The sequence below is a fragment of the Oncorhynchus mykiss genome, chromosome 14, assembly GCF_057628025.1.
Source record: "Oncorhynchus mykiss isolate SJ-2025 chromosome 14, ASM5762802v1, whole genome shotgun sequence".
Taxonomy (NCBI): Eukaryota; Metazoa; Chordata; class Actinopteri; order Salmoniformes; family Salmonidae; genus Oncorhynchus; species Oncorhynchus mykiss.
In genome coordinates this window covers 19,345,617-19,373,209 of record NC_143035.1, presented here as the reverse complement: position 1 = coordinate 19,373,209, position 27,593 = coordinate 19,345,617, and the positions used below count along the sequence as shown (strand labels likewise).

Here is a 27,593-nt window from a genome sequence, read left to right as displayed (position 1 = left end):
AGCCAAGGTAAGTTGCTAGCTAGCATTAAACTTATCTTATAAAAAACAATCAATCAACGACTGTCGTTGCTCCAATGTGTACTTAACCATAAACATCAATGCCTTTCTTAAAATCAATACACAAGTATATAATTTTAAACCTGCATATTTAGCTAAAAGAAATCCAGGTTAGCAGGCAATATTAACCAGGTGAAATTGTGTCACTTCTCTTGCGTTCATTGCACACAGAGTCAGGGTATATGCAACAGTTTGGGCCGCCTAATTTGCCAGAATTTTACGTAATTATGACATAACATTGAAGGTTGTATGTAACAGGAATATTTAGACTAATGGATGACACCCGTTAGATAAAATACGGAACGGTTCCCTATTTCACTGAAAGAATAAACATCTTGTTTTCGAGATTACAGTTTCCGGATTCGGCCACATTAATGACCTAAGGCTCATATTTCTGTGTGTTATTTATGTTATAACTAAGTCTATGATTTGATAGAGCAGTCTGACTGAGCGATGGTAGGCACCAGCAGGCTCATAAAAATTCATTCAAACAGCACTTTTGTGCGTTTTGCCAAGAGCTCTGCTGTTTATGACTTCAAGCCTATCAACTCCCGAGATTAGGCTGGTGTAACGATGTGATGTGAAATGGCTAGCTAGTTAGCGGGGTGCGCGCTAATAGCGTTTCAAACGTCACTCGCTCTGAGACTTGGAGTAGTTGTTCCCCTTGCTCTGCATGGGTAACGCTGCTTCGAGGGTGGCTGTTGTCGTTGTGTTCCTGGTTCGAGCCCAGGTAGGAGCGAGGAGAGGTACGGAAGCTATACTGTTACACTGGCAATACTAAAGTGCCTATAAGAACATCCAATAGTCAAAGGTATATGAAATACAAATGGTATAGAGATAAATAGTCCTTACCTGGGAATATTGAACACTATATTGAACAGACGCTTCACAAGTACTCAACTGGCAGCTTCATAAAATAGTACCTGCAAAACACCAGTCTCAACGTCAACAGTGAAGAGGCGACTCCGGGATGCTGGCCTTCTAGGCAGAGTTGCAAATAAAAAGCCATATCTCAGACTGGCCAATAAAAATAAAAGATTAAGATGTGCAAAAGAACACAGACAGTGGACAGAGGAACTCTGTCTAGAAGGCCAGCATCCCGTGGTCACCTCTTCACTGTTGACGTTCAATTTAATGAAGCTGCCAGTTGAGGACATCTGAGACGTCTGTGTCTCAAACTAGACACTCTAATGTACTTGTCCTCTTGCTCACTTGTGCACCTGGACCTCCCACTCCTCTTTATATTCTGGTTAGAGCCAGTTTGCGTTGTTCGGTGAAGGGAGAAGTATACAGCGTTGTACGAGATCTTCAGTTTCTTGGCAATTTCTCTGACAAGTTTCAGAAGAAAGGTCTTCATTTCTGGCCCTTTTGAGCCTGTAATCGAACCCACAAATGCTGATGCTCCAGATACTCAACTAGTCTAAAGGACAGTTTTATTGCTTCTATAATCAGAACAGTTTTCAGAACATTTTTCAGCTGTGCTAATATAATTGCAAAAGGGTGTTCTAATGATCAACTAGCCTTTTAAAATGATAAACTTAGATTAGCTAACACAACATGTCATTGGAACACAGGAGTGATGGTTGCTAATAATGGGCTTCTGTACGTCTATGTAGATAATCCATAAAAAATCTGCTGTTTCCAGCTGCAATAGTCGTTTACAACATTAACAATGTCTACACTGTATTTCTGATCAATTTGATGTTATTTTAATGGACAAAACATTTCTTTCAAAAACAAGAACATTTCTAAGTGACCCCAAACTTTTGAACGGTAGTGTATGTTTGTGTGAATATGTATGCATGCACATGTGTGGATTCACATGTGTGAGTATAGTATAGGTGCGTAATAACTTCACATCAGGACATTTCTCCCACATATGTGTTTGCATGCATACATAAGTGTGCATTCACATGTGTGAGTGTGTGTGCGTCTGTGTGTCTGTGACATAGCTTTCGATCCCCTAAACACATAGATAAGGCCATTCACCCTGGGAACATAAAGGGTATGTTCCAAACTGTAACATGTGGGGATCAGAAGCAGAGCTGCAATCGGACCACAAAGACAAAAAGTTACACAAAGGAATGAAAGACTTCTTTTATCAACTATACAAATGCTGCTCTTTCAAGACCACAAGTGCAACTACCCATCCACCAAGAGCTACTGTCACAGTCTTGGGTGCAAAACACAGGAAACAAATCATATCTGTATTTTCTTAATAACATGACAAAATCTCTATCATCCATAATGTTCATGCATTTTTCTCCATTCCCTCAACTTGAAAGTGTAAACAAGGGAACTTTAAGCAACAATGCTTTTAAAACCAGAATAACTTGTCAGGGCATGACTGCCTCGTTATTTTTTTTATTTCACCTTTATTTAACCAGGTAGGCCAGTTGAGAAAAGGTTCTCATTTACAACTGCGACCTGGCCAAGATAGAGCAACGCAGTGCGACACAAACAACACAGTTACACATGGGATAAACAAACATACAGTCAATAACACAATAGAAAAGTCTATACAGTGTGCGCAAATGTAGTAAGATTAGGGAGGTAAGGAAATAAATAGGCCACAGTGGTGAATTAATTACAATTTAGCAATTAAACACTGACGTGATAGATGTGCAGAAGATGAATGTGCAAGTAGAGATACTGGGGTGCAAAGAAGCAAATAATAAATAACAATATGGGGATGAGGTAGTTGGGTGGGCTATTTACAGATGGGCTATGTACAGGTGCAATTATCGGTAAGCTGCTCTGACAGCTGATGTGAAAGCTGTGTGAAAGTTCAATAGTTCAAAAGCTAGTGATGTTATAATAATCATTATCATACCATAATACACTATCATTTAATAGCAGTAACAATATCTCTCCTCAGTCTCCTGTGATGACCTGTCTGGGGCTTATCATTTTGGGCCCTGATATTATTAGCTTGGGTTTTGAAGACAATTTGCACTAAGATGTAAATATTAGGTCCAATGTTTATTTTTAGGCTTTACTGGATCTGAAGTTACTTTAAATATGGTTCTTATTTTGTTAAATTAATTCAGGGACGTCTCCACTCCATACATCGGTCTCATTGTGTAAATGTTGTTTCAATAGTCTGAGCACTTTCCCAGGTTCATTTCAGGTCTGTAGAGCAGTGTCCCAAAGATGGCAGGTCACAGCCAACTCTCAGTTCAAGATAAGCCTGATATCAGGCAGATATATTCTGTGCTTCAATATTTGTCTGGTCTCAGTTTTGTTCTTGATTGGGATAAGGCTAGAATGAGCCTCTCTAACTCCTCTCCTGGAGAGCTGCTGGGTGAGTACAGGCTTTTGTTCCAGTCCAGTGGTAACACATCGGTATTCCAACACATACAGTGGTCCTGTTCAACCCTTTATGTGACCAGGGTGTTAGCCTTATTAGCTTGGGCTTTAATGACAATCTGCGCTAAGATGTAAGTTGGGCCCTCTCCTGTCTGTCTGTCTGTCTCCCGTCGGTCTTGTCTGTCTGTGTGCCTGCTTGCCTGTCTGTACTGTCTGTCCCGTCTGTCTGTATCTTGTTAAAGCAGGTGCTTGGCTTTTAGCGCTACAGTACAGTGGTGCCACTCTTTCATATCACTCCCCCATGACAACAAGGCCTAACGGCAGGAGTTTAGTGCCTTGGCAACGGCTTCTGGGGAGCTCTGTTGCCGAGGTGCGGTGTAGTAGAATCTCCATGTTGGCTGAGAGAGGTGGCTGTGGAGGAAAATAACCATCTGACAAAAAAGCAGGCAGAGGTAGTGTGTGTCACAGCCATACTGTTCTCTGTACATATCATGTGAACGATCCATATGTTATATTTCATAAGTGAAACTCTATCAAATATGTGAATGGGCGCACATAATGATTCAAATATGTGTGTACTTGCGCGCATCTATGTGTGAGTGTGCGTGTCTGTCTGCCTGCGTCTGTGTGTTCAGCTCACCATGGCGTGCACTGACAGTGTTCTGTGCACCCGGAGAAAGCAGGGCAGTGATGGTAAGTTGTTTCCACATATTAATTGGGCCACTACGTCAATGATTCATCATCAGCACACACAAGGTAGAACGAGGCACCCCATACTGTACAAAGCAGATAACATCAGTCTATGTTAATACTTCTAGACAGGGAGAGATGGATACTTGGGTCAAATACATGATCAAATACTAGAGGCTTTTGGGACTATTCTATTGTTCCCATAGTACGGGGGAAAAGGTCTATTAATAGATTAGTGGATCGCATCATTGGTCCATTATGAGACAGGGTATCTCTCTTACTGCAGTACGGATAATCATCTTTACACTGAAAGGTTACTAAAACCATAGTTTGTAGTAATACTTTTCTTTTGTAGTCCTAACTTTAATCTGTAATCTACATCTGTTGCTTTCTGAACAATAGATTAATTTAAAATATAAGGCAAAAGGCTTGCTGTTGTGTTCTACACAGTAGCCTATGAACTGTCATATGGCATGACTTCCAACGACATAACAGAACTCATTTGAAAGTTGTGGAGGTTGGAACTGATATTGGAAACGACATAATTCAAACATTTACAAAGTTATTAAGAACGTATGGTGAAGGCTTGGCAGTGCTGCTCTATTTCAAGCCTGAGATAAATATGGAATGAATAGGACAGTACACAGAGGACAGTACACAGAGGACAATACACAGATGATAATACATAGATGATAATACACAGAGGACAGTACAGAGAGAATAATACACAGAGAACAAGCTTTCTTATCCTCTTCATCCTCTAGCATCTTTCCCTCGAATGCAGTCAGTGCACCTGTCTGTCTGGTCAGATGTGTGGCTTTAGATGAGACATTGAGCTCACTGTCCCTTCAAATCTTTTATATCTGAACCAGTCAAACCTCATAATAGTGACACAACTAAAGACAAATAGGAGTATTGTACCAAAAACATTCACTACATGACCAAAAATCATGGGTATTAAAATGGAGTTGGTCCCACCTTTACTGCTATAACAGCCTCCACTCTTCTGGGAAGGCTTTCCACTAGATGTTGGAACATTGCTGCAGGGACTTGGTTCTATTCAGCAAAATTATTATTTGTGAGGTCAGGCACTGATGTTGGGTGATTAGGACTGGCTCGCAGTCGGCGTTCCAATTCATCCCAAAGGTGTTTGATGGAAGTTCTTCCACACTAATCTCGACAAACCATTTCTGTATGGACCTCGCTTTGTTCACGGGGGCATTGTCATTTGTCATGCTGAAACAGGAAAGGGCCTTCCCCAAACTTTTTCCACAAAGTTGGAAGCACAGAATCGTCTAGAATGTTATTGCATGCTGTAAGATTTCCCTTCACTGGAATTAAGGGGCCTAGCCCAAACCATGAAAAACAGCCTCAGACCATTAGTCTTCCTCCACCAAAGTTTAGTTCGCGCTAGGCATCCGTTCTCCTGGTATCCGAGATTCGTCCATCGGACTGCCAGATGGTGAAGCGTGACTCATCACTCCAGAAAACGTGTTTCTACTTCTCCAGAGTCCAATGGCGGCGAAGTTTACACCACTCCAGCCGACACTTGGCATTGCACATGGTGATTTTAGGCTTGTATGCGGCTGCTCGGCCGTGGAAATCCATTTCATGAAGCTCCCGACAAACAGTGGAATTCAAATCAAATGTTATTTGTCACATGCGCCGAATACAACAGTCCTTAACCAAGAATGCAGTTTTAAGAAAAAAGTGTTAAGAAAGTATTTACTAAAATAAACAGAAGTATATATATTTTTTAAAAATAAATAAATAAATAAAATAAAAGAGCAACAATAAAATAACAGTAGCTGACGTTGCTTCCAGAGGAAGTTTGGAACTCGGTAGTGAGTATTGCCGAGGACAGACGATTTTTACGCGCTACACTCGGCAGTCCCGTTCCGTGAGCTTCTGAGCCGCTGAGCCGTTGTTGCTCCTAGACGTTTCCACAATAACAGCACTTACAGTTAACTGGGGCAGCTCTATCAGGGCAGACATTTTACAAACTCACTTGTCGGAAAGGTCGCATCCTATGACGGTGCCATGTTGAAAGTCACTGAGCTCTTCAGTAAGGCCATTCTACTGCCAATGTTTGGATATGGAGATTGCATGGCTGTGTGCTCGATTTTATACACCTGTCAGCAACGGGTGAGGCTGAAATATCCCTTATATACTCATTTGAAGGGGTGTCCACATAGGTTTGTATATAGAGTGTACCTTACAAACCACAATGTGATGCTACACCTAAGTTTCGAAGACATCTTTGGCATACCAACCTATAATCCATTCCAGAAAGCTTTATAGGCCTACACCTTAAAAATACACTTTCACATTCAATCAAACAGAAATAGTGTAATACACCACCCATGTCAATTTTATGTCTCACCCTCTCTCTTCCTCTCTAATAATGTGCCTGCAAGCCTTACATATTCAAATTAAAAAGTTTCTGGGATACCACCCCCTGTCCTCGCTGTAAAACGTCTCATCCTCGCCCCATAGCTGTCAGCGATTGCGCTCTTTTGGTAATACCCTGTGTGTGTGTGTTTGTGTGTGTGAGTACTATGTGTATGCGCTGTACGCGTGCATGTGCCCTATGGGTAACACACTCCCTGTCCCTCAGCTCGAGAGGTGGTCTCCTCACCCCTGTGCCCAGTGTAATTGCTTCATTAGAATCGTTGTGGCGTCTTCGCCTGGTGGCCGGGGAGATTTAATAAGAGCTCTGGGTTGTTTCTCTCTCTCAGACACTTGTCTCCGTGGAGCTAGGATTCCCCTCTGGAATTTGTAATAATGCAGCACTCTCCAATAAAGCCGTAAAAGACAGGAACATCAAACAAAGAACAGAAGCTTGGTGAATCCTCTCTCCTCCACCGTAGAGCCAAAGGCACAGACACGGTCTATATTGTGTCTGTATATGGCTATTTCTACTGCCTAGCCAATAATGTGCTGTAAGTACATTTGACCATTTGTTTCTCACAATCACCACTGGATATCTAAAGTGATGCAAGTCAGTAGGTGATGTACTGTGTTCGGAAAAGATGCTGAGGGAGAACACTGAAGCAGGAACAGCATTAATTGAGTCAAAAGACTATTGAATAGAGACACTATAAAAACGCATATTATGTAAAGTATTAATACCCCTTGACTTATTCCCCATTTTGTTGTGTTACAGCCTGAATTCAAAATGTATGAAATATATCTCACCCAACTACACACAATACTCCATAACAACAAAGTGAAAACATGTTTTTAGAAATTTTTCCAAATTTATTGAAAATTAAATACAGAAATATATCCACACCCTTGAGTCAACACATTAGAATCAACTTTGGCAGCTATTACAGCTGTGAGTCTTTCTGGGTAAGTATTTAAGAGCTTTGCACACCTGGGCCCAGACTCACAAAACCTTCTTAAGAATAAATGTATTCTTAACTACCATTTTCCCCTTAACTATAGACTTAAGAAGAAAGTTAAGCAAAGTTGCCATTACTCAAAAAGGTTATTGAACATTTTTTTGTGTAATTTCTTATGTTTCTCCTTAAGCAAAAAGTTAAGATGAAATTAGATTATTGAAAATAATTCTTAATTCCAAGATAGATAAACTATTGTCTTAAACTCAGGGCAGTGAGAGAAAAAGTTCATAAAAGAAATTGACCATGTTTAATTCACTCACAAACTTCATCTGAAAGTTTCAGTATTGATTATTTTAAACCCAAGAACATGTTTTAGAACATTGAAATATGCTAACACGATTGCCATTGCTAGTTAAACGGTTGCCTAGCAACACACCTCTTAAGAAGATTTGTAAGAAGATATTTGAGAAGTTCGTAAGAAAATCATTATATCTTAAGATATTGTTGAGGAATTGCACTTACGAACTATCTTATGAACTTCTTTTTTTTCTTAAGAAGCTTGTTACGTTTTTGCGTAAGAAGTGTTTTGTGAATCTGGGCCCTGGATTGTACAATATTTGCACATTATTATTTTTACAATTCTTCATGCTCTGTTAAGTTGGTTGATGATCATTGTTGGACAGCCAATTTCAAGTCTTGCCATAGCTTTTCAAGATGATTTAAGTCAAAATCGTAACTAGGCCACTCAGGAACATTCAATGTCGTCTTGGTAAGCAACGCCAGTGCAGCCTTTTGTTTTAGGTTATTGTCCTACTGAAAGGTGAATTTGTCTCCCCGTGTCTTTTGGAAAGCAGACTAAACCAGATTTTCCTCTAGGATTTTGCCTGTGCTTAGCTCTATATCCTAAAAAACTACCTAGTCCTTGCCGATGGCAAGCATACCCATAACATGATGCAGCCACCACCATGCTTGAAAATGTGAAGAGTGGAACATTTTCCACATGTATTCAGGACATAAAGTTAATTCCTTAGCCACATTTTTGGCAGTTTTACTTCAGTGCCTTTTGGCAAACCGGAAGCATGTCTTGTAATATATTTTTTTCTGTACTGGCTTCCTTCTCATGCAAAGTGTAATTAATAACTTCACAATGGTCAAAGGGATATTAAGCACTATTATTGCACACAGAGTGAGTCCATTAAACTTTCTATGACTTGTTAAGCACATTTTTTATCCTGAACTTATTTAGACTTTCCAATAACAAAGGTGTTACTTATTGACTCAAGACATTACAGTCTTTTAGTTTTAATTAATTCATAAAAATCTCTAAATTCAGTATTCCACTTCAAAATTATGGGGTATTGTGTGTAGGCCGGTGACACAAAATGTCAATTTAATACATTTTAAATTCAGACTGTAGCACAACAAACTGTGGAAAAAGTACAGGGGTGTGAATACTTTCTGAAGGCACTGTGTCTATGTAAAATGTCCATTCCACATTGTTTATAAATTATCATTAAAAACATAGTAGTTGGCCTTTTGAAGAAGATTCCAGGGGGGTCTCTTGATATAAGCTGTGATTAATGTGTGGTTGTATTGTGTTACATTTATAGTAGGAGGACTGAGGTAGCCAAGGCGGGCTCAAATCTTCTAGTGTAGCCTTAATATTTACCCAGTGTTTTCCCTAGATTATAATCCGGACGGAGCACAAAGACACCCTAAAATGACATCCAAGGCCTGTTTGAACAACATTTTAAATTGAAAACCTTTTAGGTCCAATGCTTTTAGGCAGAAGGGGACCAGAACTAAGTGAACTCTTCCTGCAGATTTAGTTGACTTCCACCACTGAGTATGGTTACATCCAAACATTAAAAGGATTCTTGTGAATAGTCAGATTAATATAATAGCTTGAATTAAATGTTTACATGCTTTGCAAAAATAACAATTTCCCTAATAATCTTGTTTACATTGACACATCTGAAACCAGGCTACCTGATGATTGGACACAGATACACGCAGAAAATCGCAAATCAAAATAAACTTTTTACCACATGTTATTTTTGGGAAGCCTATTTGATTCTGAGTTCGGACAATTTGTATGTGAAAACAATTTCTAAGATACATACTTTCCAAACTCACTTCACTCGCGCTAAAGATGGAGGCTTGTGCTGCTGGTGAGGGTAGATGCAGATCAAATACACAGCTGAAACTCTGATTGAGCTGTTTACATGTAGAAAGATTGGTCAGAAAACCAGGTGTTTTAAACGGCGTATGCTTACTTCGATTATGACCTTACACTGATTAAAATAAGCAGAGTTAGGTGTTTTCGTGACTATTGCAATACCCGCCTACTTCCATTATCAGTTTAATATCAAATTATTAGTGTGCATGTAACCGTACCAAGTGATACATGAAAGTAAGATATTACTGGATGTGGACTCACGTGATGATGAGCGAGGTGGCGAAGAGCAGTGTGGTGAGCAGGCCCCGCTGGCAGTCAGCGTTCTTCCGCTGGCGCTGGTGCATCTCGCCACCACAGTTTTCGCAGCAGCGGCACAGGCAGAAGAAGAGGCCAACCAGGGGCAGTAGGACAATGAAGAGCAGGCCGAGCACGGCACACACCATGAAGCCTGTCTCATAGTAGATGGCCTGGAGAGAAGAGGAGTAGATGGGAGGAGGGAGACGGTGAAGAAGAGAGAGGGAGTGAGGAGAGGGGGAGAAGTAGAGAGGGAGGAGTAGACGATTCCAGAATGATGATGAGAGCCCACAGTTGGCATTGACACTTTCCTTAAATGTAATTTCATACAGTACATAGTAGGCTACTCCATGGCCATGTTTGATAGCTTTTGCAATTTGGCAATTTTTTCCCCCCACCTTTATTTAACCAGGTAGGCCAGTTGATAACAAGTTCTCATTTACAACCTGGCATTGATGGCTGTGGAGATATTATCCTCAAAATCAATGCCAAATGTGTGACACTTTAAGCCTAGGCATGGCACAGTGATACCGTTTGACATCATTTCTGAATCAGTGTGATTTTGATACTATTTGCATACTTTGCTGCAAAAATGCAAACGATAACAGGAATAACACCATAAAACAGGGTTTCCCAACCGACGGCCGACGGGTGGTTTTATTTCACCCGCAAGTTTTCTGAGCAAAATAAAATAAAAACAAATACATTTTCATTGTTGGACATAAAAGACTGTAAAAACACCTGGAAATCAGCTCCAAATTACTTAAATTGTTTAAATCTCGTCCCAAGTATTCTCAAGCATTACAGAGACACATGTATACAAATGAAAGCAAGGTTCGAAATGATTATGTTTTAGTCAAATATTATATCTGTTTTGGAATCTTGTGGTCAATTTGCAGTATACAAATTATTTGTAATTGTGTTCTGGCCCCCCGACATTCAGCCCCAGAAAAATATTGGTTGAATCTATACTACCGTTCAAAAGTTTGGGTCACTTTTTCCTTGTCACAATTTCCTTGTTTTTGAAAGAAAAGCACTTTTTTTTGGTCCATTAAAATAAAATAAATAAAATAGATCAGAAATACAGTGTAGACATTGTTAATACTGTAAATGACTATTGTAGCTGGAAACGGGTGATTTTTTTTATGGAATATCTACATAGGCGTACAGAGGCCCATTATCAGCAACCATCACTCCTGTGTTCCAATGGCACGTTCACGTTGTGTTAGCTAATCCAAGTTAATCATTTTAAAAGTACCCGCAAAACACCAGTCCCAATGTCAACAGTGAAGAGGCGACTCCGGGATGCTGGCCTTTTAGGCAGAGCAGCAAAGAAAAAAACACATCTCAGACTGGCCAAAAAAAAGAAAAGAACACAGACACTGGACAGAGGAACTCTGCCTAGAGTCGCCTCTTCACTGTTGACGTTGAGACTGGTGTTTTGCGGGTACTATTTAATGAAGCTGCCAGTTGAGGACTTGTGAGGCGTCTGCTCTCAAACTAGACACTCTAATGTACTTGTCCTCTCGCTCAGTTGTGCACCGGGGCCTCCCACTCCTCTTTCTATTCAGGTTAGGGCCAGTTTGCGCTGTTCTGTGAAGGGAGTAGTACACAGCGTTGTACGAGATCTTCAGTTTCTTGGCAATATCTCGCATGGATTAGCCTTCATTTCTCAGAACAAGAATAGACTGAAGAGTTTCAGAAGAAATATCTTTGTTTCTGGCCATTTTGAGCCTGTAATTGAACCCATTGAATCTGATGCTCCAGATACTCAACTAGTCTAATGAAGGCCAGTTTTATTGCTTCTTTAAACAGAACAACAGTTTTCAGCTGTGCTAACATAATTGCAAAAGGGTTTTCTAATGATCAATTAGCCTTTTAAAATTATAAACTCTGATTAGCTAACAAAACGTGTCATTGGAACACAGGTGGTTGCTGATAATGGGCCTCTTTACGCCTACTTAGATATTCCGTAAAAAAAATCTGCCGTTTCCAGCTACAATAGTAATTTACAACATTAACTATGTCTACACTGTATTTCTGATCAATTTGATGTTATTTTAAATGGACAAAACAATTGATTTTCTTTCAAAAACAAAGACATTTCTAAGTGACCTCAAACTTTTGAACGGTAGTGTATATAGTTTATGATCCCTGCCATTAACAATGTCAAATCAATAGAAACATACATTGCATGACATTTTGCATCAACAATTGCTTTAAATGTGGGAACATCAACACAAAGGACATGCATGCAATCAACAACAACAAAAAACAAGACAAATGTTTAATTCAATAGGTGCAATTAGTTTAACGAATGAGACTAATTCTAGTGAAGGGTAAAGAAAGATTTAGTGCTTTAGTGTTGCTTCAGAAATAGCAATGCTACTTCAGTTAGCTATACTCTTAGAAAAAAGGGTTTTGGTTTGATTTGATTTATTAGGATCCCCATTAGCCGACGCCAATGGCGACAGCCAGTCTTACTGTGGTCCGACACATAACGAAAAATACATTACAGACAAAAAAACGTACTTTACAATTTACAAAAGGGTTCTTCGGCTGTCCCCATTGGAGAACCCTATTTGGTTCCCAGGTAGAACCCTATTTGGTTTCAGGTAGAACCCTTTTGGGTTCCATGTAGAACCCTCTGCAGAAACGGTTCTACATGAAACCAGAAATAGTTATTCAAAGGGTTCTCCTATGGGGACAGCCAAATAACTGTTTTAGGTTCCAGATAGCCCCTTTTTTCTAACAGTGTAAGCTACAGTGGGGGTAGCTAGGTGAGATGGAGTAGAGGTCATGACCATAGAGGATTAAGTACATGGGCCAAACTTTAGAGCACTCAATAGGCTGAACTTTAGAGCGCTCAATGGACCAAACTTTAGAGCACTCAATGGACCTAACGTTGGAGCATTCAATGGACCAAACTTGAGAGCACTCAATGGGGCCTAACGTTAGAGCACTCAGTGGACCAAACTTGAGAGCACCCAATGGACCAAACTTTCAAGCACTCAATGGACCAAACTTTCGAGCACTCAATGGACCTAACGTTAGAGCACTCAATGGACCAAACTTGAGAGCACCCAATGGACAAAACTTTCGAACACTCAATGGACCAAACTTTAGAGCACTCAAGTTATCATGTCAGTTATCATGAACACTGTCTCCCACCTCCCCTTATTATATAAGGTCCCTGTCCCGCTTATCTCCTCCTATCTCAACTGAACTAAGCGAGGGTGTTAAAAATGTAGACATTTTATAGGAATCAGTAATTCCCGCTCTGTATGTAACTTGTCACAATGACATTATGCTGCTTCATAATATGAAAAGGGTGAAAGGGGCAGCTATCAAAACGTCTGAATGACTCCTCTCATGGCTGCCCCTACTGATTCACAGTAATCTTAATCTTCATAACCCAGCGACCTTCCTGCACTAGAGATCTGCTGCCTTGCCATTTAGCACTCTCCAGGACCCTCTTGAAAAAGAGATTTCAAATCTCAAAGAGCCCTTCCTGGTTAAATAAAAGTTTAATAAACATTTTTAAAAACCTCGGACTCAAATCTATTCTGAACCTAACTTTTTTTCCACCTCTTCTCCTTTTCTCTTCTGCTCGTTTTGAAAACTTCGGGCAAAGTTTCTAAATCTCTGGCGGCTCAGTTAATCCAACTTCTAAAGCCACTCTTTGGCTGAGTAAGGCTCACTGGGTGTCAGTCAGGTAGTTCCTGGAGGATATGGATAAAGAGAAATCCTGTCTTAGCTAAAGCCCCCTCGCCCTGGCTTCATTCTCTCCACATTATCAGAGGTGGTAAATCTCAGAGCCGGAGGGAATGTGTGACTTTTACTATAATGAACAAAGCATCCATCCATGTCTGACCAGCTCTTTGATGGTTTGGCCTTGTCTTTTGCCTTTACACGGTTCTGTTTGTCTTTGTTAAGAGTTCTGCACATCCACCACAATTGCTGTTAGATAAATGTTTCCATCAAAAGCTGTTTGGCAACTTGCAAGGGCACTTTGTGTACCTCAATGCTACGTGATCAGATTCATTCTCAAGGTTAAGATTCCAGGTGGGCTGTGCGCTACTCACTTTCTACTGGCATTTGTCCAATTAGGAGTGAAAACACACACACAGCCATTCTCTCAGTGCATAACAAGGATAGAAAAAGTGACTTTTCTCTCCAGAATGAATAACTGTCAGATTGCGAGAGGTTGTATGATGGGATGGTATTGGTAGCAGCAAACTATCATCTCTGTCCAATCGTTACCACCAGGCATATAATCCCTTTACATGGTTAAAACATCCTTCTAAAGACTGTCCTTGCCCGCTCCTATTTCACTCCAGTAGCACTCACTTCACGAGGTCAGGGCATGCCCAGTCCAGCATGCATTTGTAGTCTACTTGTGTGCTACTATAGCCCCTTGCTTTAGCTACAGTCATGGAGTTCACTAAATATTTCCATTAAGAAACTGATAGAACACACAGGTGCTAAAACAAGGTGACTTACAAAGATAGGGACCAAGAGCAAGAGTGGGAGTGTGTTGAAGTAGTGTCCACATCTAAAGAATCATTGTGAAATCTGAAAAAAAACTTATCCCAAAAACATGATTGTGTACTTACTACGTGCACATGCTAAAAGTAAGGAACGAGGTAGGTAGAAACTAAGTGTGTCATTGTAGCAAAGTATTTATGCAAAAAAAACAGATTTCTTAAACATTTTGTTCATGTTTGTTTTATTATCTATACAATAGGCCATCATTAATTTTGGCCCAATAGGCCTGGCATATTCCCACGTTCAAGGACCTTTCCATTTTGAATGGGTTATTTTGCCTAAAAAAATCCTTCAGGCCAACCTAAAGAAAATGTTTAAAAACAACTCTGCATCTCTGCCCAGCCTGGCACGAGTGACCTTATTCTAAAATGGATTAAACAGTTTCCCCCCCTCATCAATCAACGCACAATAGCCCATAATGACAAAGCAAAAACAGTTTACAAATAAAACACTTTAATATCACAGTTACATAAGTATACAGACCCTTTACTCAGGACTGTTGAAGCACCTTTGGCAGCGATTATAGCCTCAAGTCTTCTTGGGTATGACGCTACAAGTTTGCACACTTGTATTTAGGGAGTTTCTCCCATTCCTCTCAGCAGATCCTCTCAAGTCCTGTCAGGTTGGATGGGGAGCATCGCTAAACAGCTATTTTCAGGTCTCTCCAGAGATGTTTGATCGGGTTCAAGTCTGGGCTCTGGCTGGGCCACTCAAGGACATTCAGAGACTTCTCCCAAAGTCACTCCTTCATTGTCTTGGCAGTGTGCTTAGGGTCGTTGTCCTGTTGGAAGGTGAACCTTCGCCCCAGTCTGAGGTCCTGAGTGCTCTGGAGCAGGTTTTCATCAAGGATCTCTCTGTACTTTACTCTGTTCATTTTTCCCTCAAGCCTGACTAGTCTCCCAGTCCCTGACGCTGAAGAATACCTCCACAGCATAATGCTGCCACCACCATGCTTCACCATAGGGATACTGCCAGGTTTCCTCCAGACGTGACGCTTTCCACTCAGGCCAAATAGTTCAATCTTGGTTTCATCTGACCAGAGAATCTTGTTTCTCATGTGCTAAGAGTACTTCACGTGCCTTCAGGAAAACTCCAAGCGGGCTATTAGGTGCCTTTTACTGAGGAGTGGCTTCCATCAGGCCACCTTCTGGAAGGTTCTCCCATCTCCACAGAGGAACTCTGGAGCTCTGTCAGAGTGACCATCGGGTTCTTGGTCATCTCCCTGACCAAGGCCCTTCTCCCACGATTGCTCAGTTTGGCCAGGCGGCCAGCTCTAGGAAGAGTCTTGGTGGTTCCAAACCTCTTCCAGAAGCCACTGTGGTTTTGGGGACCTTCAACGCTGCAGAAATGTTTTGGTACCCTTCCCCAGATCTGTGCCTCGACACAATCCTGTCTCGGAGCTCTACCGACAATTCCTTCGAACTCATGGCTTGGTTTTTGCTCTAACATGCACTGTCAACTGTGGGACCTTATATAGACAGGTGCGTGCCTTTCCAAATCATGTCCAATCAATTTAATTTGCCACAGGTGCACTCCAATCAAGTTTAAAAAAACATTTCAAGGATGATCAATGGAAATAGGATGCACCTGAGTTAAATTTTTCGAGTTCCATAGCAAAGGGTCTGAATGTTATATTTTTAATACATTTTCAAAATGTTCAATAAATATATTTTCGCTTTGTCATTATGGGTTAGTAATAATTTAATCAATTTTAGAATAAGGCTGTTGTAACGGTTTTCTTCGTGAGAAGGAGAGTCGGACCAAAATGCAGCGTGTGGTTTACGATCCATGTTTTAATGAACAAACGTAAAACACGAATCAATGCAAACACTACAAAACTAAAGAACGTGATGAACGTAACGAAAACCTAAAACAGCCTATCTAGTGAAAAACACATAGACAGGAACAATCACCCACAAACACACAGTGAAACCCAGGCTACCTAAATATGGTTCCCAATCAGAGACAATGACAAACACCTGCCTCTGATTGAGAACCATATCAGGCCGAACATAGAACTAGACAAACTAGACATGTAACATAGAATGCCCACTCAGATCACACCCTGACCAAATCAAAACATAGAAAATACAAAGTAAACTATGGTCAGGGCGTGACAGTACCCCCCCCCCAAGGTGCGGACTCCGGCCGCAAAACCTGAACCTATAGGGGAGGGTCTGGGTGGGCATCTGTCCGCGGTGGCGGCTCTGGCGCTGGACGTGGACCCCACTCCATGACAGTTTTAATCCCCCTCCTAAACGTCCCTAAATAGGTTACCCACCACAATGATAACATGGGACAGAGGGACAGCTCGGGACAGAGGTAACTCGGGACAGATGGGTAGCTCAGCCCTGAGAGGAAGCTCAGCACTGAGAAGAAGCTCAGCACTGAGAGGAAGCTCAGGCAGGTGGTTGGATCCGGCAGATCCTGGCTGGCTGGCGGTTCTGGAAGATCCTGGCTGACTGGCGGATCCAGGAGAATCTGGCCGACTGGCAGATCTGGAAGAGTCTGGTCGACTGGCAGATCTGGAAGAGTCTGGTCGACTGGCAGATCTGGAAGAGTCTGGTCGACTGGCAGATCTGGAAGAGTCTGGTCGACTGGCAGATCTGGAAGAGTCTGGTCGACTGGCAGATCTGGAAGAGTCTGGTCGACTGGCAGATCTGGAAGAGTCTGGACGACTGGCAGATCTGGAAGAGTCTGGACGACTGGCAGATCTGGAAGAGACTGGTCGACACAGACTGGCTGCTCTGGCTGCTCCATGCTGACTGACAGCTCTGGCTGCTCCATGCTGGCAGACTGCTCTGGCTGCTCCATGATGACTGGTAGCTCTGGCTGCTCCATGCTGACTGGCTGCTCCATGCTGACTGGCAACTCTGGCTGCTCCATGCTGACTGGCTGCTCCATGCTGACTGGCAGCTCTGGCTGCTCCATGCTGACTGGCTGCTCTGGCTGCTCCATGCTGACTGGCTGCTCCATGCTGACTGGCTGCTCCATGCTGACTGGCGGCCCTGGCTGCTCCATGCTGACTGGCGGCCCTGGCTGCTCCATGCTGACTGGCGGCCCTGGCTGCTCCATGCTGACTGGCGGCCCTGGCTGCTCCATGCTAACTGGCAGCTCTGGCGGCTCCTTGCAGACTGGCAGCTCTGGCGGCTCCTTGCAGACTGGCAGCTTTGGCGGCATCCTGCAGACTGGCAGCTCTGGCGGCTCCTTGCAGACTGGCAGCTCCATGCAGACTGGCAGCTCTATGCAGACTGGCAGCTCCTTGCAGACTGGCAGCTCCTTGCAGACTGGCAGCTCTAAGCTAACTGGCAGCTCTATGCTAACTGGCAGCTCTATGCTAACTGGCAGCTCTATGCTAACTGGCAGCTCTATGCTAACTGGCAGTTCTGAACAGGCGGGAGACTCCGACAGCGCTGAAGAGAAGGGAGGCTCTGACAGCGCTGGACAGGCGAGGCGCACTGTAGGCCTGATGCGTGGTGCTGGCACTGGTGGTACTGGGCCGAGGACACGCACAGGAAGCCTGGTGCGGGGAGCTGCTACCGGAGGGCTGGGGTGTGGAGGTGGTACTGGAAAAACCGGACCGTGCAGGCGCACTGGAGCTCTTGAGCACCGAGCCTGCCCAACCTTACCTGGTTGAATGCTCACGGTCACCCTGCCAGTGCGGCGAGGTGGAATAGCCCGCACTGGACTATGCAGGCGAACCGGAGACACCGAGCGCAAGGCTGGTGCCATGTAAACCGGCCCAAGGAGACGCACTGGGGACCAGCTGCGTAGAGCCGGCTTCATGGCATTAGGCTCGACGCTCAATCTAGCCCGGCAGACACGCGGAGCTGGAATATACCGCACCGGGCTATGCACCCGCACTGGAGACACCGTGCGCACCACTGCATAACACGGTGCCTGTCCGGTCTCTCTAGCCCCCCGGTAAGCACAGGGAGTCTGCCCAGGTCTCCTACCTGGCATAGCCATACTCCCTGTTAGCCCCCCCCCAAGAAATTTTTGGGGCTGCCTCTCAGGCTTCCATCCGCTACGTCGTGCTGCCTCCTCATATCTGCGCCTCTCAGCTTTCGCCGCCTCCAGTTCCTCCTTGGGGCGGCGATATTCTCCAGGCTGAGCCCAGGGTCCTTTACCGTCCAGTTCTTCCTCCCATGTCCATTTCTCCAGGTGGTGCAGCCTCTCCCACTGCAGCTGCTCCTGCTTCTCCTGCTGCACCTTTGGGCGGTTACACTCCCCTGGTTTAGCCCAGGGTCCTCTCCCGTCGAGGATTTCCTCCCATGTCCAGAAGTCCTTATTGCGCGTCTCCTCGCGCTGCTCCTGCCTGTTGACACGCTGCTTGGTCCGTTGGTGGTGGGTGATTCTGTAACGGTTTTCTTCGTGAGAAGGAGAGTCGGACCAAAATGCAGCGTGTGGTTTACGATCCATGTTTTAATGAACAAACGTAAAACACGAATCAATGCAAACACTACAAAAATAAAGAACGTGATGAACGTAACGAAAACCTAAAACAGCCTATCTAGTGAAAAACACATAGACAGGAACAATCACCCACAAACACACAGTGAAACCCAGGCTACCTAAATATGGTTCCCAATCAGAGACAATGACAAACACCTGCCTCTGATTGAGAACCATATCAGGCCGAACATAGAACTAGACAAACTAGACATGTAACATAGAATGCCCACTCAGATCACACCCTGACCAAATCAAAACATAGAAAATACAAAGTAAACTATGGTCAGGGCGTGACAGCTGTAAAGTAACAAAATGTGGAAAAGGGGAAGGGGTCTGACTACCCTCCGAATGCACTGTATGAAAATCAGTATGACACAATCTCTCCAGTCATATGGGAATGTGATATATGAGGTTCTTTATGGACTATGACTGTACTGAATATATCAGTCTTGGGATTTAACTGGAGTTCTGGCCTCAGCAGCACAGCTAGGGCTCAAGTGAGGCTCAGCATGGCAATGGTTTGACTGGCTGGCTGGGAGAGAAGAGGAAAATCACACTGCTCAGCCTGACTGAATGGTTGCCATGGAAATCCCTGGTCCTAAACACATTTGACCCTTTAAGAAATTGCTCATACACAGATATGAACTGTGCCTATCATTGTATGACTGGTATGATCACATCAGAGGAGGCTGGTGCAAGGAGCTATAGGAGGACCGGCTCATTGAAAAGTCTGGAATGGAATCATTGGAATGGTACCAAACACATCAATCACATGGAATCAATGAAAATCTATTCCATTCCCGCCATTACGTTGAGACCGTCCTCCTATAGCTCCCTCCACCAGCCTCCTCTGGATAATTTAATACATTACAGTAAAAGCCCATATAAACCCATTGGTTATATCCTGACTGTCATAGAACTTTGAATCGAATTCCAATTATGACCATTTATCTTAAGTAGTTTCTAGGACCCTCACCCCAGCGGACAACATTTGTCATGGGAATAGACAGTCAAGTTATGAAGTCTGGTTTTCTGGTTGAAGAGATGTCAGATAACCATATTAGAAGCAGATAAAGAGGTATTTTTTATAGTTGCTAAAAAGACATGTAAACAAAATGTCCTTTTGCCATGAGTGTACAACCTCATGTTGTCATTGCAACATCTGATCTCATTGCAACGAGTTTTGCCCGCTGGGTCACTTCAATAAATGTGATGGCAGAGTGAGCTAAAGATATGCTAGATGGGTGAGGGGTAGTTGGGGAAGGACTGGGACCATACAGGTGGATGAAGGTATAGGAGGCTAGGTAGTGTGCAAACTTTACCTGGAGCGTCAGCACAATGTTCTCTGGCTGAGGATTGCCCAGTCAGATGAAGAAGGCATGCAGAAGACAAAGGCAACGCAGAGTCAAAGAAATAATGTGGATGAAGCAGAAAATCAAACTTAAAATTCACATGCATAATCAGACAGTTGCACATACAGACAAAGAGCATCTATAGGCTCTAATGTATAGTACATTCCATCTTTGATGTCGTTTTAATGTTTTGACCTGCAATTGACTGGAGGCTTCAAAACAGTTAAATAAATGCTGTCTGGAATAAATAAATGCTGTCTGGAAACATTCAACACTTTTCTTCTGAAGATTCAGGAGAAGCCTAGATCTTCAAAGAAAAAATTAGTTGTTAATTAAAGGTGTTTATTAGACAAAAACACGACTGATTTCTCCCTCTGTTTGCTGTCGTACACATTGCCAGAGGCAATAACTGTTCTTCCAGCGTACTAACACATAAGAAGGTCTCGCCTTGGATTACAAAAGTCATTAACACATTGCTTTAGAATAGATAGGGAAGTGCACAACATCTCAAATATGAGTCATTTCCGTATCATAAATAACTGCGTGACACTAGTGAGAAAGTCAGATCATAAAAATCTATGAACAAGCACAGATAAACATAAAGTGTGTACACAAACAGACTCACCTTCTGATACTCCGACTGAATGGCTCCAAATTTATCCTTGGCGACTTTGACGACGAGATCTGAAACGACATGGAGGAAACAGACACAGTGTGAGGTCCGCTTGTCGCAGTTCAGCGGCTGTCACAGTTTGTTACGCAACATCATGTTCCCCCATAAGTACAGTACAGAAACATTAACAACACCACCCCCTGAGGACCACCTTTCAGCTCTAAACTGTACAGTAGTAAATGACTTACAGTACTGTGATGCTATAGTACACAGAGAACCAGCTACAGAATATGAAGGCTAATAATTTGTTATTTACAGTATATCATATCCACGGGGGTTCAGCCAGAGATACATGATAGTGTTCTATTTAATTGTGTGTGTCCAGAAAAGCTACCCACTGATCTAGAAACCGGCTATTGCATCTCCAGTAGTGGTGGATGATACCGTATAGTATAAATGTAGAACTCTAGACATCTAGTGGGCAGTAATATTTGATATGTGTATATACAGTATACTATATACTGTATACACATCACATGCAACTCGTAATAAGACTAAGCCATTAGCCTACTTAAATGGTTATCTGACTCCATAAAGATAGATTGGACTATGGTTGAGTTACAGTAATAGGCAATGAAGAAATGTCTGGGAATGGAATCCTAAGTACAAGTGTATTTAATTACTTTGTAAAATGAATGGATTCACATACAAGGCATGAAGCTTAAGTTACAAAGCATTAACAAGCATTGCAAGGCATTATTCTAAGCATGGTCAGAGACAGAGAGAGACAAAGAAACCATGGCTTGTGCCATGGCCCATAGCTCATGGGAGAAGGAGAGAAACAGGGTAGGTATCTCACCACAGCAAATCAAATCAAATCCAAGTGTATTTGTCACGTGCGCCGAATACAACAGGTGTAGCAGACCTTACAGTGAAATGCTTACTTACAGGCTCTAACCAATGGTGCGGAAAAAAAGGTATGCGTGTGTGTGTGTAGGTAAGTAAAGAAATAAAACAACAGTAAAAAGACATTTGAAAAAAGAGTAGCAAGGCTATATACAGACACCTGTTAGTCAGGCTTATTGAGGTAGTATGTACATGAATGTATAGTTAAAGTGACTATGCATATAAGATAAACAGAGAGTAGCAGCTGTGTAAAAGAGGGGTTGGGAGGGGGCACAAAATGCAAATAGTCTGGGTAACCATTTGGTTAGATGTTCAGGAGTCTTATGGCTTGGGGGTAAAAACTGTTGAGAAGCCTTTTTGTCTTAGACTTGGCACACCGGTACCGCTTGCCATGCGGTAGTACAGAGAACAGTCTATGACTGGGGTGGCTGGGGTCTTTGACAATTTTTAGGGCCTTCCTCTGACATCGCCTGGTCAGGAACATAAGAGAAAGAACAATGAATATTTTCTAAACATCTCAGTTGTTTGGATTCAAAATCTGAGTTGTTGACAAATACTACTACTGTAAAGTTAACCTCCAATCAGATATCAGACCTACAGTGGGGCAAAAAAGTATTTAGTCAGCCACCAATTGTGCAAGTTCTCTGACTTAAAAAGATGAGAGAGGCCTAATTTTCATCATAGGTACACTTCAACTAGGACAGACAAAATGAGGGAAAAAAATCCAGAAAATCACATTGTAGGATTTTTTATGAATTGATTTGCAAATTATGGTGGAAAATAAGTATTTGGTCACTTACAAACAAGCAAGATTTCTGGCTCTCACAGACCTGTAACTTCTTCTTTAAGAGGCTCCTCTGTCCTCCACTCGTTACCTGTATTAATGGCACCTGTTTGAACTTGTTATCAGTATAAAAGACACCTGTCCACAACCTCAAACAGTCACACTCCAAACTCCACTATGGCCAGGACCAAAGAGCTGTCAAAGGACACCAGAAACAACATTGTAGACCTGCACCAGGCTGGGAAGACTGAATCTGCAATAGGTAAGCAGCTTGGTTTGAAGAAATCAACTGTGGGAGCAATTATTAGGAAATGGAAGACATACAAGACCACTGATAATCTCCCTCGATCTGGGGCTCCACGCAAGATCTCACCCCGTGGGGTCAAAATGATCACAAGAACGGTGAGCAAAAATCCCAGAATGACCTGCAGAGAGCTGGGACCAAAGTAACAAAGCCTACCATCAGTAACACACTACGCCGCCGGGGACTCAAATCCTGCAGTGCCAGACGTGTCCCCCTGCTTAAGCCTGTACATGTCCAGGCCCGTCTGAAGTTTGCTAGAGAGCATTTGGATGATCCAGAAGAAGATTGGGAGAATGTCATATGGTCAGATGAAACCAAAATATAACTTTTTGGTAAAAACTCAACTCGTCGTGTTTGGAAGACAAAGAATGCTGAGTTGCATCCAAAGAACACCATACCTACTGTGAAGCATGGGGGTGACTGATCCGTGTAAAGGAAAGAATGAATGGGGCCATGTATCGTGAGATTTTGAGTGAAAACCACCTTCTATCAGCAAGGGCATTGAAGATGAAACGTTGCTGGGTCTTTCAGTATGACAATGATCCCAAACACACCGCCCGGGCAATGAAGGAGTGGCTTCGTAAGAAGCATTTCAAGGTCCTGGAGTGGCCTAGCCAGTCTCCAGATCTCAACCCCATAGAAAATCTTTGGAGGGAGTTGAAAGTCCGTGTTGCCCAGCAGCAGCCCCAAAAAATCACTGCTCTAGAGGAGATCTGCATGGAGGAATGGGCCAAAATACCAGCAACAGTGTGTGAAAACCTTGTGAAGACTTACAGAAAACGTTTGACCTCTGTCATTGCCAACAAAGGGTATATAACAAAGTATTGAGATAAACTTTTGTTATTGACCAAATACTTATTTTCCACCATAATTTGCAAATAAATTCATTAAAAATCCTACAATGTGATTTTCTGGATTTTTTTTTCTCATTTTGGCTGTCATATTTGAAGTGTACCTATGATGAACATTACAGGCCTCTCCCATCTTTTTAAATGGGAGAACTTGCACAATTGGTGGCTGACTAAATACTTTTTTTGCCCCACTGTACATGATGTAAACTCTCAGAGGTGTGACAATGGGAGTTGGCAAGATCAACAAAGAGAATGCTGAATTCTTAAGACAACACAGAGGAAATGATTGCATACAGTTCATAAAACAAGACACTTTGGGGGCTGGGTTGCCCTACATGGACATGTTGAAGTAAACATGTTCTGTGCAGGTCAAATATGAACACATATACAGGGCCTAGTTGTTCATATTGGAAAGCTAAAAACAAAGCCACTGATTATATTTTGTCAGACTGACACGAGGTAAAAGCAAAGTCATGAGGTGAAAGGGTCAAGCACAAAGCTTTCATGAGGTGAAAGGGTCAAGCACAAAGCTTTCATGAGGTGAAAGGGTCAAACACCAAGATTTCTTGAGGTGAAAGGGTCAAGCACTAAGCTTCCATGCGGTGAAAGGGTCAAGCACCAAGCTTCCATGAGGTGAAAGGATAAAGCTTTGATAATACGTCATATTACTGAGATACTACTGCAGAATGAAAATACTGCGACAGTATTGCCACTTCTCAAACCCTCTTGACACTCTCTCTGTGTGGCATATTGGGAATGTGGTGGAACATGGCATGTAGCACTCTTCTCATCAGTTGTGTTAATTTCTCACAAATGATGATGACAGTGGCGTAAAGCTGCCTGGAATGAAAAAAAAGAGACAAGGGGCCTGCTCTTGCTGCAATGCAGTTTTTTTTCACAGGCAGGAATAGCCAAACATTTTAATAAAGACACCCTAAGGAGGGAGGTAATCGTTGACAGGCACTTTTGTAGTGAAGATGGACCATCTATTACTCAAAATATGGACTGTGATTGAAGAGAGGAGGTTGCCTCAGGCTTCTCATTCACCCAATTATTCTTGCTTTTATGAAGATCATTGCGGCTAACTAACACATGTTCCATGGAAAACCAACTTCAATATCTTTGTCTTGACATTAAATTGTGTTGAAAGGAGGAAGTGCTTGCATATGGATGGGACGTACATGCCAGTCCTCACCAGAAAAGAGTCCTTAGTAAAAATGATTTTGACATATAATACAAATAGCAGAAATTGCTCACACCTTTCACTGTCAGTACAAATTACCACTGCCATTATCTGACACATGGGTTTCTACTTGGCTAGTTAGCTACCTAGATATGGTTTGACTGAAAATCGGAGTCAAGTGTTACTATTATCTCTGTGTTTCACTGAACCTAATGCTGTGGGAAGAAGAGGAGGCATGCAATTAAAAAAGGTGAAGTGACCAATATTACTATTATAATGTTCAGCCAATTAATTCCAAGTAACATGTATAAACCCATGTCAGCTGCTGTGCTGCTAGCTGACTTGCTAATGGTATTAGATCCAGGGGACTCTTTAACACTAATGAAGAGGAACTGGCCTGCCACCTTTACCTCACTGACGGTGTTGAAAAGCGTATGAGACACACATGACCATTAACAAAGTAATAGTTCCTCATGTATGTCCTGTTCCACCTTGTGCAATGGAAAATCGTCAGTTATTGGAGGGCCATGTCTGAGAGTCTCTCGTCTTCATTTTGACCTAACAACATTGTACTGGTCTGCTCTGTATACTGACTTGGAGTTTTATTTTAGGATGTAAACGCTTGTGTATGAACCAAAAACAATAGGTGTTTTTAGGTCAGTCAAAGATGGCGGGTGGGTGCAGGAGACTTCACCTTGAAGCTTGAAAGCCTCATGGCAAAGACAGTACAGCAGGGTTTGTCAACTATGTTTTGCCTCCTGCCAAATGTTTTCTGAGCTAATAGTTGGTGGGCCAGAGCATAATTACTTTATAGTATTAGCACAATACATTTTCCTACACTACAAATGTAACAACATTTTTAACAAATCTGATTAGTACATAACAAATTCAGTGACAATAACATAATCATTTCAATCTGATTACACTTAAAATCACCATGTCTCTATTCAATTATTATTTTTGCCTATTTCTTTGTGCATTGATTGGTGGGGAAAAACAGGTTTACGTAGCCTACAGTAGGCTACACTACTTTTTCTTACATCAACATTCATTCAACACAATTAGCTTGATAGCAAGAGAAAATGTCGCTCTCAAAAAGTATTTAAAAAAAGGTGGATAATGAAAATCAAAGTTTCAGGGAAGAATGTACAGAGAGATATGTGTTCATCTTACCATCTTTTTCCAATGCCAAGCCAGTATGTCTTATTTGCAATGAAAATGTCGCTGTTTGCAAATAATTAAATCTCAGACGTCATTATGAATCTAAGCATGGAACTTTCAAAGTGGCCTTCCCACCCCAGATTCCAGACGCAGAAATATTTTTGTTAACTGCAAGCTACACACAGCTTTTTTGGCTGACATATTCTGTCACTTAAATGGGTTAAATTTCCAGTTACAAGGAAGATGGAAAACGGTCGTGGACATGGTGGAAAAATATAAGGCCTTTACTAGGAAGCTTGAGTTGTTCGATTTGGACTTGACATCTGGAAGGCTTCTGCACATCAGCACACTGAACAAACGACAGGCCACAGCATGGGAGATTTCATCAAGCAGCTGAGGGACAACTTCTCCACCAGATTTGAAGACTACAGAATGCCCAAGGATATCATTGTGTTTGTACGTGATCCTCTCACAGGCTGCCCAGGTGGATAATTCTCCTTCCTTGCTAAGAAAACGATACCATCGCTGGATGAGGCCGCAATTCAAACTAAGCTGGCTGAATTTGAGACATCGAGACAAATCGGGGATGCGCACAGGAGTGCCGAGTCCTTGTTTGTATTTTGGGTGGCATGCTCAGAGGAATACAGCCAATAAAGAAACGTGCATTTTATGTGCTAACAATGTTAGGATTGACTTACACCTGTGAGTCCTCATTTCCTCCAAGAACGCAATATAGACTCACGACAGTAACCGGCTTTCACATAAATCAATGGAGGATTGCCTGCGCATCAAAATCACAACTCTCTCACGCGACATCCACAAGATCGTGTCCGAGGGGGATGAAACTTTTCTCATTGAGTAAGCAACGTAGTGTCCTATATGACTGTATTTAGTAAATACTAACATTATTGTGAGTGCTTATCCAGGGATATTTAGGTCTCAAGCTGACAGTTTGTTCTGTCGTTACAGGAGCATTTTATTCCGATACAGACATTCAGACACAGGTTTCTACATTTTTGGCCAGGTGCAATTGTAAGTAGGCCTAATAAATAAATAAAAATCCCACTTCTATTAGGCCATATATTTTTTGATTGTGAAAGATGCTGTTTAGCCTTATAGCCTAACCCAGCCAGTTGTTATTTTATATATGCCTAGGCTCAGAAGAAATAAACTCAATTTAAGCTCTCTTGTTGTTTGTAAAGTCAAATTAAAATGATTATTTATGAAATGAATTACTCGACTTGTGTAGGTTCAACTCCTATTGATTGCGCTGTGGTTGCAGCTTTACGTTTCAGCGCCACAAAATGGTCTGCTGCAGGCTTTATTAGTTGACTGTGTCCTGCATTCTCTCTCATGAATGAAGTTAATGAAAATGTAACTTTGCATTATGTAGGTAGTGTAACTTCCTTCTTGGGACATTGCATTTGGGAGTTTTTGCATCTCGGGTCTGATCATTTTTCATTATTATGTTATTTTTTTAAATGAAAAAAATATTCATAATTCATTTGGGGGGCCACATAATATTGTTGGCGGGACAGATTTGGCCCACGGGCCGCAGTA

The 27,593-nt window shown here is 42.2% G+C and overlaps 1 protein-coding gene, 1 long non-coding RNA gene and 1 pseudogene across 25 annotated transcripts in view; 2 read left to right on the top strand and 1 right to left on the bottom strand.

Moving 5' to 3' along the window:
- Positions 1 to 27,593, bottom strand: part of LOC110488945 (prominin-1-A) — a 113,770-nt gene that overhangs the window by 50,141 nt on the left and 36,036 nt on the right. For 12 of the 24 annotated variants that reach the window (XM_036943092.2, XM_036943093.2, XM_036943094.2 and 9 more), the window contains exons 2-4: positions 20,857 to 20,915; positions 20,202 to 20,228; positions 9,844 to 10,049 (exon numbers count right to left, since the gene is read on the bottom strand). In XM_036943092.2, the coding sequence (XP_036798987.1) occupies positions 9,844 to 10,049; positions 20,202 to 20,228; positions 20,857 to 20,915 (292 nt within the window). The remainder of the gene's footprint in view (positions 1 to 9,843; positions 10,050 to 20,201; positions 20,229 to 20,856; positions 20,916 to 27,593) is intronic. The other 12 variants (XM_036943095.2, XM_090198520.1, XM_090198521.1 and 9 more) reach the window with 1 other exon arrangement.
- The window catches only part of LOC149978312 (uncharacterized), a 67,555-nt gene that overhangs the window by 6,009 nt on the left and 33,953 nt on the right, over positions 1 to 27,593 (top strand). The gene's annotated exons all lie outside the window — the stretch shown is intronic.
- On the top strand, positions 25,540 to 27,025 carry LOC149978313 (zinc finger BED domain-containing protein 5-like; annotated as a pseudogene).